Raw genomic sequence first — 16,312 nt, forward strand, 5'->3', positions numbered from 1 at the left:
CTGGGGGTGGTATTCTCTATCCAGAAGAATATCTTCCCAAACTTAGAAAAACAAGTTATGTGAAAAATGTTCTTATTTGTGGTTCACTCAAACAAGGGCTTTAAGTTAAAAACATTTGAATAAATTTATAGACTTCTGTTCTTATAATAACCTTTCTCCCAGAAACTGTAGTGCTAAGACTTCTGTTTCATTAATAAAATTAAGGAAGCCCACTCTTCCAATTTCCTTGAGAGTCTATATAACTACATATATTCAGCACAAGCCAAATGATTATTCAGAAGGTAAGAATGAGGTATGGCCCCAAACCCTGCCCCTCCAATCCTATACGTGACATCCCTAGGAGAGGTGGCTTGAGTGTGCAAGCCCAGCAGCCCCTCTCCCCACTGGCGTGCAGTCAACAGCATATACATAAGCAGTGTCTGGGCACTTCTTTACCTCCCTAGTGAAGGGCAAAAGAAGAGAGACAGCAGATGAGGATCCAGTTAGCAATCCCCTCAATGGACAAATTAGAAGCTTAAGACTTCAATATTTTGGAAGTATTTTAATTCTATTAACAAATGAGGCAAAGTAACAAAATAAGAGTAACATCATTTTACTTTAATCCATCTCCCTTCTTATAGGATAAACTTGTTTAAAATAAAATTTCTGGCCGGGCACGGTGGCTCACACCTATAATCCTAGCACTCTGGGAGGCCGAGGCAGGTGGATTGCTCAAGGTCGGGAGTTCAAAACCAGCCTGAGCGAGACCCCGTCTCTACTAAAAATAGAAAGAAATTAATTGACCAACTAAAAATATATATAGAAAAAATTAGCCGGGCATGGTGGCACATGCCTGTAGTCCCAGCTACTCGGGAGGCTGAGGCAGTAGGATCGCTTGAGCCCAGGAGATTGAGGTTGCTATGAGCTAGGCTGATGCCATGGCACTCACTCTAGCCTGGGCAACAAAGTGAGACTCTGTCTCTAAAAAAAAAAAAACAAAACAAAAAAAATAAAATAAAATAAAATTTCTATTTCATACTGAGAGACCACTAGAGGTCTGAAAAAGAACCAGAGATTTCGTATTTTGCTACATTCTCAAATTTCTGTCTTTGGGGGGGGGGGGGGTCAGTTTGCAAATTAAAACATAACACACCTCAGAAATGGCAAGGGTTCTACAAAGCCTGGAGTACAGATGGACAGCTCAGATGTGAAGCATGAATTCAGCTGAAATTAAAAGAGGGTTCTACCGTTCCACCCCAGGGGACTATGCTGAAATGGCCTTACCTCTGAGTCCAGCTAAGCCCATACGTGCCTTCTCTTGTTGGTATGTATCTCTCTGCTGCTGGGTAAGTGACAAGGTTTGCCCTTTGCTGTGGTATGTAGTACAGTACTTAATCACCTGTTCATAAGCGCCCTTCATAAAACAAATCTCTGGTCTGTCCTAAGAAGAAAACATATGAAACACAGTTTAATTTCAATTTGTACATATCTGCCACTGGAGTCCAAAAACAAGCAGCACGAGTTTCTCCTAATTCCCAGGGAAGTTATTTGAACGTAAGGCTTTGAGTGGCACTTCAACTCTGAAGATTAAAAATTCCTATGAGCTTTCTGTACCTTCTATAGGAAATAACATCTGCCACCACCAGCCCCTCACTAAAGGCAATGCCATAATAAGCTCCAAACTAGGCACTCTGAAATTTTGGGAGAGGCTCATCACAACAGGAAAAAGAAAGAGAGGTAACATCAGCCCACAAACAATTGTTCAGCCTCTCTATTAGCTACTATATATGCATCTATACATCTATCTATGATCCCATTTGATTCTTGCAACCACCCTGTGATTATGAGTATTAGACTTTTATTTTTTATCACAGTAAAGGTAATATTCAAAAGCTTATAATGAAAAACTAGTTTCCTATCCAACCCTTCTCACCATTAGTCCTACTTTATATAGGCAAACCAATTGTAACTTTTTTAGTTGGGTTTTCTTTGGTATTTACCCCCATGTTTTTATTGCTACTCCCTCAGTTATCGATTTTATACATTGTCTATTGTGACAGATGTTAATTTGGCCACCCTCACTATCTATTGCCTCCCTTCCCCATCTGTATGATACGGTTAAAGCAAAATTTAGCAATATTCCACTTACATGATGATTCCTCACTCCTGAGCCAAGTGTGGTAAAGACTATGGCAGCTCACAAACATCCTAGTTCTCCTTGCAGGTAGAAATGGATTTCCCTGTCATCTCCCTCACCCTGGAAGTCAGGTGTGACTTACTTGGGCCAATAAATACAAGAAGTACTTGTGTCACTTCCAAATGGAAATCTGGGGACCAGTGCATGCTTTGCTATTCCTCTACCCCTGCTGTGACAGTGTGTGCTTACGCTGACATACAGCTTCTATCTGCCTGGGCTTGGGGGTAAGGAGGCAACAGGGGGGCACAGTGTTATTTTCACTGCCTATCCTGACCGATAGATCAAATAAGATACTTCTTTCCCTGTTCAAGTTTGGTCTTTTATAAAGTTAATAACCACTTTTTATTTGTTTAGTTTTCTTTACATCTATCATTCATTCTTCCTGAACTCTTCAATGTAACATAAAACCCTTCTCATGATATTTTTCACATGATCAAAAGAGCAAGTAATCTATTATTTCTTTACCTTCACTAAAGACTGCCCTCCTTCACTCCTCTTTCCTTTTCTTGAGTTGGCTTATTTCTAGGCCTTCTGCACCACTAGTATCTAGGAACTTCCCTTTACTTCTATCTTCTATCTTCACTGGATTCTAAGTCTTCCTTTTCTTTGATTTATTATCCACCAATGTCTTTCTAATAAAGGGTATGTGGTATGGGACATTATTTTACTCTATTTTCACATTTATAAGTTTAGCTAGAAATAAATTTCCTCTCATTTTGAAGGCTTTGTCTATTAAATTCCAGCCTCTAGTGTTCAGTGTTACAGTTGAAAAGTATAAAGAAACTACAGTAACCACCCACCACCATCACCCTTATCCACAGTTTCACTCCCCACAAGTTTGTTACCTACAGTCAATTGTGGTACAAAAATACTAAATAGAAAATTCCAAACAAACAATTCAGTAGTTTCAAATTACACATCATTCTGAATAGTGTGAGAAAATCTCACACCATCCCACTCTGCCCCACCAAGGATGTGAATGATCCCTTTGTCCAGCATATCCAAGCTGTATAGGCTACACATCCATTAGTCACTTAGTAGTCATCTATGTTATCAGACAAAAACAAAAACATAGTTTATATTAGGGTTCAGTACTATCCATGGTTTCAGGCATCCACGTGGGAGACTACTATACTTTAATTCCTCAATATTTTTACATGAGCTCTTCTCCCACCCTAAAAACCTATGGAAGTTTTTCAAATTCTCAGTCTTCAAGTGTCCTCAAATTTCTTAATAATGGGCCTTGTCTTATTGCACCCTCACTGCACTCCCCTATAACATACACATTGTGTTCTCTTCCTATTACCACAATTAGATGGATGTTGGATCCCCTGTATTTATTTTCTGAATTTCTTACCTTATCTTTTATGCTGTACTCCTCTTCACTTTCTGTTCTACTTTGATAGGCTCCTTAACTTTTTTTGATAAACGTTCTGTTGAAAGTATTTTTTTGTCATTTTTTATGGTCTTTGAAAATTTTCTTCAGCATCTAGCATTACCTTTGTTTCTGAGACCCACTTTTCTGTTGGTTTGGTCTGAGACTTTCATACTAAAGACTTTCCCCAAGTATGTAGTAATCCCTGCCTATCCATTTACATTCAAGAGTAAAGCAAATGAAAACTAGAAGCTCCATGGATATTAGCAGAGCTAATCAACTGGTAAACCTAACTGTGGAGTGAAGAGACAAAGCCCAGAAGTAGGTAAGCATTTCCAATGAACACAGAGATTGGTTAGGGGTGGCCTTTACTATGGGAACCTCCCTGGGACCAGATAGCTTTTCTAAAACTTCTGATTTAGGCAATGAGGGCAGGGAGACACCTATCTGCATGCATTCTAAAAGACAAATTGAGTTAAGGACTGGAGGTTTATCCTTCAGGACAATGACATCCCCTTAATCATTCTGTTTTCAGTCTTAAACCTTAATCCTGCCCCCTCCACCCTTATCCCCAAGGTCACATTTCTGATATTCCACAGGAATAAAGCTAATGGTCTGGCCTAAAGCAGCAGCAAAAGTACTTTGGAAAGTTCTGTTGGTTCCTTATTGAGAATTTCAACCTTCTCTACTATTTTTAGCCTTATGCCTTATTCTCTGCCTTCAAAGGTACCTGACACTTTGAGTCTTTCCTATACTTTGAATTTGTATCTTTTATTCCTTGTTTGTGACTTTGGTAAGTTCCAGTGAGAGTAAAGAGATAAATATATATTGTCATGTTTAAATGAAAGCCCTCTAAAAACAAACTATTTAAGCCACTGGAGTTATTTTGAAATTGGGAAGTTTCTCCTATCTATGTCTTCTAGATACTGGGTCACATCTGTAGGTTTGGGTTTGTTCATTTCATTGGTTGGTTTGTTTTGTAAGAGGAACTCTTCAGGTCTACAAATAGGAAGAAGAATCAAATGTTTCAAACTTATATCCTGCCACTTCCTATCCTCCACAACCGCTACGGCAAAGCTTCATCTATCAGTGTAAAACTTTGGTGAGATTAGATTCAAAATGATTGAAAAATAAAATTATTAAACATTACATGAGCCATGTTATCTTGAAGTACTATGTGATGGTTTATAAGATGCAGCGAAATAGGCCCATCAAAAGAAGTCATATACATATTCTTGCCATATAACTATGTGGTCAAGTGACACAGCTAGTCAAGGGTCACCGAAGTCTAATGCAATTTTTGAAAGCCTTATATTACAAGGTTTTAAGTGACTGGCATTTTATTTTTATAGTTTTATTTCCAATTGTCTTCTTTCCTGGGAGTTTGTAAAAGTTCCTTTAAAGAATAGAAATATTGTTTTGGCCTTCATGTACAGAGTTCCTGGAAGACTTCTATTCACAAGTTGAATGTTAGCCAAGTTGGCTTCCTTTACTTTTTTTTCTTTTCTTTTTTTTTTTTGAGACAGAGTCTCACTCTGTTGCCCAGGCTAGAGTACCATGGCATCAACCTAGCTCACAGCAACCTCAAACTCCTGGGCTCAAGCAATCCTTCTGCCTCACCCTCCAAAGTAGCTGGGACTATAGGCACGCACCACCATGCCCAGCTAATTTTTTCTGTATATTTTTAGTTGGCCAATTAATTTCTTTCTATTTTTAGTAGAGACTGGGTCTTGCTTTGCTCAGGCTGGTCTCGAACGCATGACCTTAAGCGATCCACCCACCTCGGCCTCCCAGAATGCTAGGATTACAGGCGTGAGCCACAGCACCCTGCCTGGCCTTTCTTTTAAAACCAATACATTTTCTACTTATTATGGGTAGAGGGGATCTTTTCACCCACTCCTGTCTACAGAGATGTAACTGGTTTCAAAGTGTTTGCTCACAGATGAAAACACATAACCAATTATTAATTACTATTAAAAGATGCATAAACAATATATTTTTTAAGGACAAAGTTTAATCATCAAGCTGGTAATAGCAACTATGAGTGATGTAATTATACACTGTACTCTTACTATACTATGTAAAAATTTATAAAGCACCCAAAACAAGGTGGTAGCTTGAAATATCAGTGCATGCCAGTTTGTCAGTTTGTAAACTGGATCAATCAACATTAATTATACATATTTGGAACCACTTTTCCACAAAGTAATGTGGTTTTGTTTGTTCAGGAGGTATTTCTTCAGTGAAAGAACACAAATTAGAACACAGAGTCAGCAGATACCTCTCATGAACCAAGAACGAAAAACATGTTGAGAAAACCAGATGTCACAAGCTCCAGAAGACGGAGACCAGGCTATAATTCATTTAAATTGTTTGCTCACACAGCGAAACCAAATGTATCTATGCACGAATTCTATAGAGAAAGTATGTCAAAGAGAACACAGGAACAAGAGATGAGTGTACTATTAATTATACATAATTTAAAACAATAGGTCTTTATTATGTACAATGATTGCTTAAAACTAAAAGTTGATAATAAATGAAAAAATAGTCATCTAAGCTGAACAGGATGTAAGTGTAAGTAAACAAATGGATACCTGCTGTGTTCGGTGTACACACTTAACAGCCATCCACTTTTGCTCAGAGCTAAAAGGGTATTCAGCTTTTCTGATATAGTCCTGTTGAAGTCCATCAAGACCCATCTATATGGCACAAAAAGAAAAGTTATTTCTCACCAATATGTTACTATTTTTTCCTTTAACAAAGAACAAGGGTCATGACTTAGTTTGGCTAGAGATACCTGAATTATTTTTCAAATAATGGTGACAGAATAGCAATGTTCCATCTATATATAACTATACTTCCCTGAATAGCAATATATATTTTCAACATGAAAGCCTGGGTGTGAAGATAGTAGACTTAAAAGCATGTTATCTGTACTACATGTAGACCAATCTACAACAATGACTATGTTAATACCTCTCTATTGGCTCAAATTCTGGAAGGAAGCAGGATTACAAATTTTAAAAAAGTGCCAGACCAATACTGAGCATGTACTTTTATAATAAAGACACACTGCAGATTCAACCCACCATTTCTTAGGGAATGACAATTGTCTCGCCTGTTGCTACCATCCTAGCCCCTTACCCTCCAACACTTTATATCCTAACTACTACCAACATCATGTAGCTGTTTTCCCTCCCAATAGCCTTTGCATATTTTTCCAAATATCAAAAAATAACCTACTCAAAAATCTAGTTTATTACTTTTTGTTTTCTATTAAAACATGTTCAGACTCTTCTTGGCTTTGAAGGTCCTCCAGAAACCCACCATAGACAGCCTATTTAACAATCCTCCTGGTTACTCAAAAACCTTTCATTTCATCCAGGTTAGCCAACTCATTAGCCATAACTCATTCTAAGCTTATTTATTCCTCTCTGCCTCCACTCTAGCTCTTTCCCTAGTCATCTAAACCTTCCTACCCTTCACAGCCCCAGCTACCAGCTCGGAATTTATAGTTCTTACATGTGGCTCAATGTTTAAGATTTAACTGTCCATTATCTTAGTCTGCCTTTTGCTTGTTCCAGGAATATCAGCATTAACTTCCTACCTAAAATGTGAGGTCTCTACCCAAAAGAAGGTAGTTTCATACCTTTCTCAAAGAAGCAAATATATTCTTAAGCATAACACAAGAAATAGTTGACAACTGATTTGTGTTTTTAGTATCTTTTTAAAAGATATACTATGCTATTTTCGTTACAAAGAGACCCAAAGATAAGGAAATGGAGCTGTCTGTCAAGGAAATATATACATTCTGAAACATTCTATAAGTAGAATAAAACATATACATTCTATCAATTTTATTTTATTAAATTAAATATGTTATAATAACCTACAATTCTATATTGGCTTTCATTTCAAGCAACTTCATTTAGAAGCATCCTGCTTCACACAAGTCTCTGTTTCCTCAGACTAGGAGCAGTTTTTTTTTGTTACAGGTGTGACAAACTAGAGTTTTAGGTTTCTCACTGAATTAAATGTACAATTTAGGAGATAAAGAGATCAATTGGGACAGATGAAAAGGTAACTTGAGAACAACACCTCCTCTTCCCAATAAAAATTGTAACTCTACACTCTTTTTTGAGAAATTGAGGCTGGATGCAGTTGGCTCAAGTCTGTAATCCCAGCACTTTGAGAGGACAAGTTGAGAGGATCACTGAGCCCAGAGGCTCAAGACCAGCCAGGGCAATAAAACGACACCCCTGCCTCTACAAAAAAGAAAAGAAAAAGAGAAACTGACAAAGGAGGGAAAGGGAAAAATAGGAAAAGAAAAGTTAATTTCTCATGACTGTTGGAATTATATCTTTATAGGGAAATACTAAAAAACATTGCCTTTTACTCATTCAAAAGTTAATATTTTCAGCAATTACACACATTTTGGCTTTTCACGCATAGATCTCCATATTATAGAAGACAGAAATATTTCTTCCTAGGAAGAAATCCATGACTGCTCATTAGTTTATACCTTGCATAAGGAATGAGGTTATGCTGAAAAGGTTCTATGCTCTATATTTACAGGAATAAAACTGGTTCCCGGAAGGCAGTAAAAATAATAAAATATTGTGAGTCTTCTTCACTCAAAACTTAAAAATAAGTAATACTGAAATTGTTGGCCTCACATTCTATTGTGAGGGTAATGTCTCATATGTCAAAGATCAGGTACATACCTTCATTGCAAGAGCAATTAAGGCCCCTTCCGTTGGCTTCCCCATTAAAGTGTTGTTTCTAATTACAGCATCATTGCACACACAGCCCGCCTAAGAAAAATACATACAAATTCTGAAGCCATCACTGTGTTATAAGTCATTATGAAGAAAGTCATCTTCCTGGAAAATATTTACCTCAACAATTCTACTAACATCTGGATTATAGAATCCATGAACAACATCACCATCAACGATCACTTCCCCAAACTGATTATAGCCAACTCCAGTAACCTAAAGAACACAAAGTGGAATCAATAATACAAACAGTAGGCAATGACAAGCCTTAGGAGAACCAAAAACTATAAAGAGTTATGTTTATTCCATTTCATATATCATGGCATTGTTAAATTGTGCACCTAGAAAAGCATTAAAATTTGTCTAAAAAAGGACATTTAATCGTTAAAGGAATATAGATTCTAATTTTCATGATGATTAACCTAAAAAGATATTGTCTTCCACTTATGATATACTATTAAAAGGATAAATACACCATAAAAATCTCTATACACAAGTTAGCTTACATTTACATAACATTACACTTACATTGCATACTACAGGGTTGCAAAGAACTCATATCCATTACCACATCTAATATTTGACACACACCTGTGATCTAGACAAAAACAGACTTATTTTTGCAAATATGCAGGCTCAGAGACAAGAGATTTACCCTAGCACTTACAAACTACTTTAACACAGCATATTATACAATTTTAAAAATCAAATAGAGACAAGCCAGATACTTATTCTATATAGGCTAGAACAAACCAAGCCAAACAAAAATAAATTTCATAATAAAAATAATACAGTTTAGAGAGAAAATAACAAATGGCTAATGCTTGACATATAAAATGATGAACGTAAAAGAAAAACTAATATCCTAGCTTATCATCCATACTTGGATCATATAAGCAAGCACATGTTACCCCAATGACCCTTCTGAGTCATCCAGAAAGAGCACATTCACCAACATAGCATTGGGTATATCCTTGAGCAAACCTAATATCCTAAATAGCAACAGTCACATTTTAAGGCCTATGTAAAATGGACCTAAACAGACCCAACTACAACTTCTGTCGATCTGTCTAATGCTTACTTTGCTCAATGAATTAGTTGTAAATACATTAAAAAAACACTGTACCCATCATAAGTAGTGTTAAGAGCACTCTAGTCACAAATCCTGCAAAGACTGGCTGGGATTGGAACCTGTCTACAAACAGCTTTAGGAAGAACCATTGCATAGTATGAGCACTTAAGAAACTGTCGATATATAATTTTTAAAATAAAGTCGCTCATTCATTTTTCATTCAAGTACTTATTATACTATGAGGTAGGCTCTGTGCTAGGCAACATAGTTCCTACTCACTTATAAATTGTGGTATCATAGGAAAAGGGAACAGAAAATTTCAGTTGGGATACAGACCAAGAGATATGGAATGCTAAGAAAACATAACATAGGCCCAATTCTGAATGGTCAGAAAAGCTTTTCTGAAGAAGTGGGGCTGGAACTGAGGTACAAAGGATGAAGCAGCATTAGAGCATCCTAAGCAGTGAGAAGAGCAGCAAAGGTCCTAAAGTAGGAGGAATTTTGTCAAACTGAAAGAAGTATAAAGCCAGCATATTTGGTGCACAGAAAACAAAGGGGAGCATATAAGGCTAGAGAGGGAAATAAGGGATAGAACAGGTAGGGCCTAGAGAGGCCACAGTTCAGAATCCTAGTCACAGTGGAAAGCCATTTAAGTATCTTAATTTAAGGAGTGATATGCTCAAAATTTGGTTCTCAAAAGATCCTTCAAGCTGCATACAGAGGGCATCAGGAATGGATAGTCAAGAGGCTGTATCAGAAGGGAAGGTAAGAGATGATGGTAACTTAGACTAAGAAAGCTGGCTATAAAATAGATGGCTAAGAAAGTTAGGTCAAAATTGGCAAGATTTGATGATGGATGGATGGATGGACGAGGGATAATTGAAAGAGAAGTGTCAAGAAGAAATCCAAGTTTCTGGATTGAACAAGTATACAAGTGGAATGAGATAAAGACTTTGTAGAATCACACAGGAAGGAAATAACTGCTAATTTACGGCCCTTTTGAAGGTTAAGACATTGGAATTGTTAGGAATGTTAAACATCAACTTTCTTAACTGTTGTTTAAAAAACATATAGAATACCTCGGCATGCTGACCATCTGAAGTAAATATATGAGTAACAGTCATCTCATTCTTCGTTAGCGTTCCAGTTTTATCTGAGCAAATCACATTACAGCAGCCTAAAGAATAAATCATTACAAATCACCAACAGAACAAGGAAGAAATACAGGTTCACACAGAAAACAAATCAAAGACTCTAGAATACTGTCCTACTTCTCTGAATTTTTTACGGATGCTCATTGATAATTTTAGCTTAATTTCTCTCATTATGCTTGCTGTATCGTAAGGTAAAGTTTCTGAAATTAAAAATAAAAATCAGATGTTGACTTCCTCCTATTTATTTGCTTACAGTTAGTTTCTACAAAGCTACTCCATATTAACTTTATATAATGATTTTATAAAATATAGTTTTCTAGGAAGTTGAACACATTCCTAAATATAAACCCATATGATTTCTTCAGTCAGGATTTCTCAAGGTATTTCACCTTCTTAATATGAAAATGCAAACTGGAAATTAAATTCAATACATTTTTAGATACCTTAAATTTAAAAAAAAAGTTTTTCAGTATATTGCAAATAAAGAAACAACAATATAACCACTTTATATTTAACTGTTCTCATAAGCAAATTTCACTCAAGTATGGCATTTTGAGATCTGTAATTATCAATTACCTTCCTTGACAACATGTCAAAAGAAAAAAGTTCTATTAATTTTACTTCAAGGTTTCATTTGCTATATGGATTTTTATCTTCCCACGATTTGACATTAGAACATTCCATGATACAGAAAGATTTCTCTTAAAGTCCCCTCTCCTGAGAGATATAAATTTTTAACTGCCTTTTTTGGTAGTTAAAACCAAACCCAATATTACCCAGAGTCAAATATCACTATCCAAACCTATAAAACAAAAATTGCAAAGCCCAAAGATGATCCACTGTTGACGTGAACTAACACTTCATTGCCTTTAAGTATGCTCTTAACACATACTTACCTAGAGTTTCAACAATAGGTAGTTTTTTCACAATAGCCCTTTTCTTCACCATTCTCATAACACCAAGGGCGAGTGTCACTGTGACCACAATGGGAAGACCTTCAGGAATTGCTGCTACAGCCAAACTATAACCAATATACATATACACATAGCATTAAATGCAAGTTAAATAGTACCCACAACAATATTCTGAATTCAATATTACTTAAAATAAAAGACTAATAAAATACAAAATTAATACTGTCAACACCTAAAATATGAACTTCTTGAAAGGAAAGGAAAGTTGATTAACATTTACTAGACATCTACTAGCTGCCAGTGTGAGCAGTACTTACAGAATATAGATTCTGACATCAAATTGCCTGGATTTGTACCCCTGGTTTCACCAACTTTTACTTGTGTGACCCTGGGCTACTTATTAATTCATCTGTCTAGTTTATTTTCTTCATTGGTAAAATATGATAACAGTAGAAGTTCAAATAAAAACTTGTACATGAATGTGCATAGCAGCATTATTCACAATACCCATAGCCAAAAGATGGAAACAGGCCAAACAAATATCCATCAACTGATGAATGTAAAATTGTGATTAGGCACATAATGGAATTCAGCCACAAAAAAAGAACAAAGTACTAATTCCCAATATTGACATGAATGAACCTTGACAACATGTTAACCGAAAAAAAGCCAAACACAAAAGGCCCCATATTTTATCATTCAACTTACATGGAATATCTAGAATAGGTAAACCCACAGAGACAGAAGCAGATTAATGGTTGCCAGGGACTGGGGGCAGAATGGAGAAAATGGGGAGTGATCACTTAATGTGCTCAGGCTTTTCATTTGGGATGATGAAAAAGTTCTGGGGGATAGATAGTGGTGACAGTTGTAAAACATTGTAAATATACTTAATTCCACCAAACTGCATACTTCAAAACAGTAAATTGTATGGTATGTTTACTTTATTACTATTTTAAAACTTAGCTGGGTGTGGTGGCTTACACCTGTAATCCCAGCACTTTGGGAGGCTGAGGCAGGAAGATCACTTGAGGTGAGAGAAGTTCAAGACCAGCCTGGGCAACACAGGAAGACCCTATCACTACAAAAAAATAAGAAAAATTAGCTAGGCATGGTGACGTGCACCTGTAGTCCCAGCTACAAAAGGATGGCTTGAGCCCAGGAGATCAAGGCCACAGTCAGCTCTGATTGTGCCACTACACTCCATCCTGGGCAATGGAGCAAGACCCCACCTCTTAAAAAAATAATAAAATAAATAAAGAAACTATTTCACTATTTCCTTTTGTAATCAAAAAAAAAAAAATAAGTCTTTTTTTGGTGTCATTCCAAATATTATCTCTTGACTATGCTACAGTTAAGAACACAAGCACTCCTATCCTTTACTCTATCACTATTCTCTCTGCTGCTTCTACTCCCTAATTTCTATTACTTTTTCTTTACCATGATTTAGTATCATTAACATCCCTTCCTAAACAATAATTAAACTTTTCATATGAATGTTACAATGAACAGAGTGCAGTAAAAAGAAAAAAGAAAGAAACGAGAAAAAAATGTTAGAAAAAATTTTTAAAAATAAAAAAAAAAACACTTTTCATGCTGTGTTTACAGTTTGATTCTAAAGGCTGAAAGCAGATGAACAACATTTACAGTACTTTTGGCCAAACAATGTATACCAAAGAGTTAAGAAATATATACTTTCACATTTAAATGTTGGTAAATAAGCACCATAAAAGATGAATCAATACTGTCAGACATTCTTTCAGCAAAAATGGATGGTCTGGATACTTGTTGGAAAATATCACATGATAAAGTCCTTGCTGCAGAATGACTAACTGAAAGATAATCCCCGTTTCTTCATTGTTCTTAGAAATATACTGTTCACTCATCAATTCAGGAGTTTGTGAAAATCCTGAATTGTGAAAATCCTGAGCACATTAAGCAGTCACTCTTGAGTATCACCATCTAAGGACTCACAATCTTGAGATTTCACTTATATGATTAAGTTTACTCACATCACTATAGCCTATACTGCTTCTCTTTGGCTTTTTACAGTCATCTTCCAATTTGTCTAATAATTGTGAAAAGTCTTCTCTATCAGTTATTTCTTTGCATTATGCAAGTAAAAAATTCTGAATTCTCACTTTTGTTCAATGAATGCTATAAAAACAAAAAAAAATCTACAAAGATTGTGTCTCCAGACTTCTTTTATACCTTCTTAAATGATGATGCAGTACTTTGGGCAACACAATAAGAAAACTAAAGAATAATAGAATAGTGATGATTTATTTTATCACATCAATCTTCTCACTAATTCCATCATTGTTCTGCTTTCTTATAGTTTTAGTCACTTTTAGCACTACTAGAAATAATTTTAAAAGAATTACTAGGGTGATGAAACTGCAAATATTTCAGAAATTTAAAAAATAAGATCACTAAAGATCCTCTAATGCAGGCGTCCTCAAACTACGGCCCATGGGTCACATGCAGGTGTTTTTGCCCATTTGTTTTTTTACTTCAAAAAAAGATATGTGCAGTGTGCACAGGAATTTGTTCATAGTTTTTTTTTAAAACTATAGTCCAGCCCTCCAATGGTCTGAGGGACAGTGAACTGGCCCCCTGTTTAAAAAGTTTGAGGACCCCTGCAAATGTATCTTAAATTTATAAAAGAATCCAATGGACACATATGGTAATAACAAAAACAAAATAAGTTTTATTCTATTTTAAAATTTTTTAATGTCTTCTCCATTGGAAGACCTTAAAGAACAAAAGTCATTGTATGTCAGTCTGTACAAACAGTTAGAAATACCCCCCCCCAAAAAATTCCTCAGAAACCATAATTGGGTCCAAAAGATAATATGTCAATGGTTAGTGTCTCAAACTCCCACCCCACTTTCAATTTATTTCCTATTTAACCCACAGCTTTTTTATACAGTTTTAAACCAAGAGTTTCAAATTGCATTTTCACCCCTTTGAACAAAAAAATACATTCTTTTACTGTATCACAAATACCTTTTTACTTCTCATTCATTCTATCTATTCCTTTAATCTATTTGATTTTCTTATTGAAAGATGATGATTTTTCTTCTCATACTTGAATTATTATTTCCTAGGCCTACTATGGATGTCATTCAGGATTTCTTTTCCTTAGATGCCTGATTTTTATATCCACCCATCATCATCTTCTTTTCTTTCACCCTTGTTTTCTTAGAATTCATATAAGGATAGGAAAGAAACAAATTTTTGAGTACTTGCCTACTTATCTGCAAATTAATTGGATTGATATTTTGGCTAGGTACCATTTACATATTTGTAACCATTTTCCCCCATAATTTCATATCAATGCCCCACTGTACTCTAATGTAATCTGATGTTGCTGTAGATGAAGTTAATAAAATACTTTTCTTCTTCTGCATTTAATTAACAATCCTGTTCTGTTCCCCTAGTGTCCTGATGATGGTAGTATGTCAAGTATGTTGTTAGGCAACACCACTTATAATAAAGGGATCCCTCTGCCTGATAAATTGTCTCTGGACTGGGAAAATTATAATTATCTTATAGGAAGCCATAACTTTGAGTATCCTGAGTGTAGTGACTCTTACAAATAGACATGTCTGGTTGGAAAGTATTTATTTCAAGAGATGTTGTCTTCTGTGGAACAGGAAGTATTTTAACCCAGGCTAGCTCCCACAGTCACAAGGTTGACGTCATCTCCTTATACTTGAGTGAACTGCTACATGGGCTGCTACAAAGATTCTCCCAGAAGAAGGATGTCTTTAGTTGCTCTCCTATGTTCGGGACACAGGTACCAAATGTAGCCTATGAAAGTCTTGTGAGTTTGAATGTTTAGAAGAACCTAAAAAGACTTTGTGGTACAAATGACAGTTGCTAATGAGAAGTCTGATGTCAGCCTAATTATTCTTCCTTTGTAGATAACCTGACTTGTTTTCTTCACTTTCATAATGATGCATCTAAGTTGAGTTTTTTACCTTCTGCTTGGCATTTAGTGAAGCCTTTCAGTTTATAAAGACTCACTTCTTGCGTTAGCTCAAGAAAATATCCATCTATCATGTCTTATATAATTTTTTCTTACCTCTTTTTAAAACTCCTATTAGTTAGAAATAGTATTTCCTGAAATTATTTCTCTTTGTCATTTTATCTCATTCTGCTTTAGATTTTTTGCTCTAACTTTTGGAAGCCCTTGCCCTACAATTTAATTTTTAATTTCTCCAATCATAACCTTAACTTCTAAAAACTTTTTGTTCTTTGATCTTTTTCTACAATGATCTGTCCAACTGTCATAAATGAAGTTTCTTCACAAATCTCTGAGAATATATACATTTCCATTTATTTTTAAATCTGTCTTCTACTTTTTGAATTTTCTTTTTCCTCCGAGATTAATAATTCAGTTTCTATACTGTGGGCTTTTTCAGTCTGTGTTTGTGTCTTCAGTTGGACAATCCTTAACTGTTTATCTCTACATAATGATGCAATAGTGGGTAAATAATTCCATATATCTAGTGTGGGTTTCCTCCACCACCATATATGTAGGTTTTCATTTTCCTAGAGATCGTTTCAATATATGAATTTTGACCTACTTAAGATATTATACTCTCATGGGCCCTACATAATACTGACCTCCATAATGAAATGTAAGCTATGCCTATCAGAGAAATAAGAGAGGTAAAAGACACTTGAATGATAAAGTTTTAGAACTTACCTTACACTAATAGTAAACATTTCCAGGATATCTTTTCCTAGTAACCAGCCAACCAACATGATTATACCTGGAACAGAATTAAATAAATATTTTTCCTCTTTATATAAAATCACGTAGAAGGGA

The 16,312-nt window shown here is 35.6% G+C and overlaps 1 protein-coding gene across 3 annotated transcripts in view; it reads right to left on the bottom strand.

The window, feature by feature from the left end:
• Window positions 1-16,312, bottom strand: part of ATP2C1 (ATPase secretory pathway Ca2+ transporting 1) — a 144,813-nt gene that overhangs the window by 29,798 nt on the left and 98,703 nt on the right. For all 3 annotated transcript variants that reach the window (XM_012766894.2, XM_076005372.1, XM_012766897.3), the window contains 7 exons: window positions 16,190-16,256; window positions 11,455-11,579; window positions 10,484-10,581; window positions 8,453-8,548; window positions 8,279-8,368; window positions 6,149-6,253; window positions 1,264-1,420 (listed from right to left, as the gene is read on the bottom strand). In XM_012766894.2, the coding sequence (XP_012622348.1) occupies window positions 1,264-1,420; window positions 6,149-6,253; window positions 8,279-8,368; window positions 8,453-8,548; window positions 10,484-10,581; window positions 11,455-11,579; window positions 16,190-16,256 (738 nt within the window). The remainder of the gene's footprint in view (window positions 1-1,263; window positions 1,421-6,148; window positions 6,254-8,278; window positions 8,369-8,452; window positions 8,549-10,483; window positions 10,582-11,454; window positions 11,580-16,189; window positions 16,257-16,312) is intronic.

Source organism: Microcebus murinus, chromosome 1, assembly GCF_040939455.1.
Source record: "Microcebus murinus isolate Inina chromosome 1, M.murinus_Inina_mat1.0, whole genome shotgun sequence".
Classification (NCBI taxonomy): Eukaryota; Metazoa; Chordata; class Mammalia; order Primates; family Cheirogaleidae; genus Microcebus; species Microcebus murinus.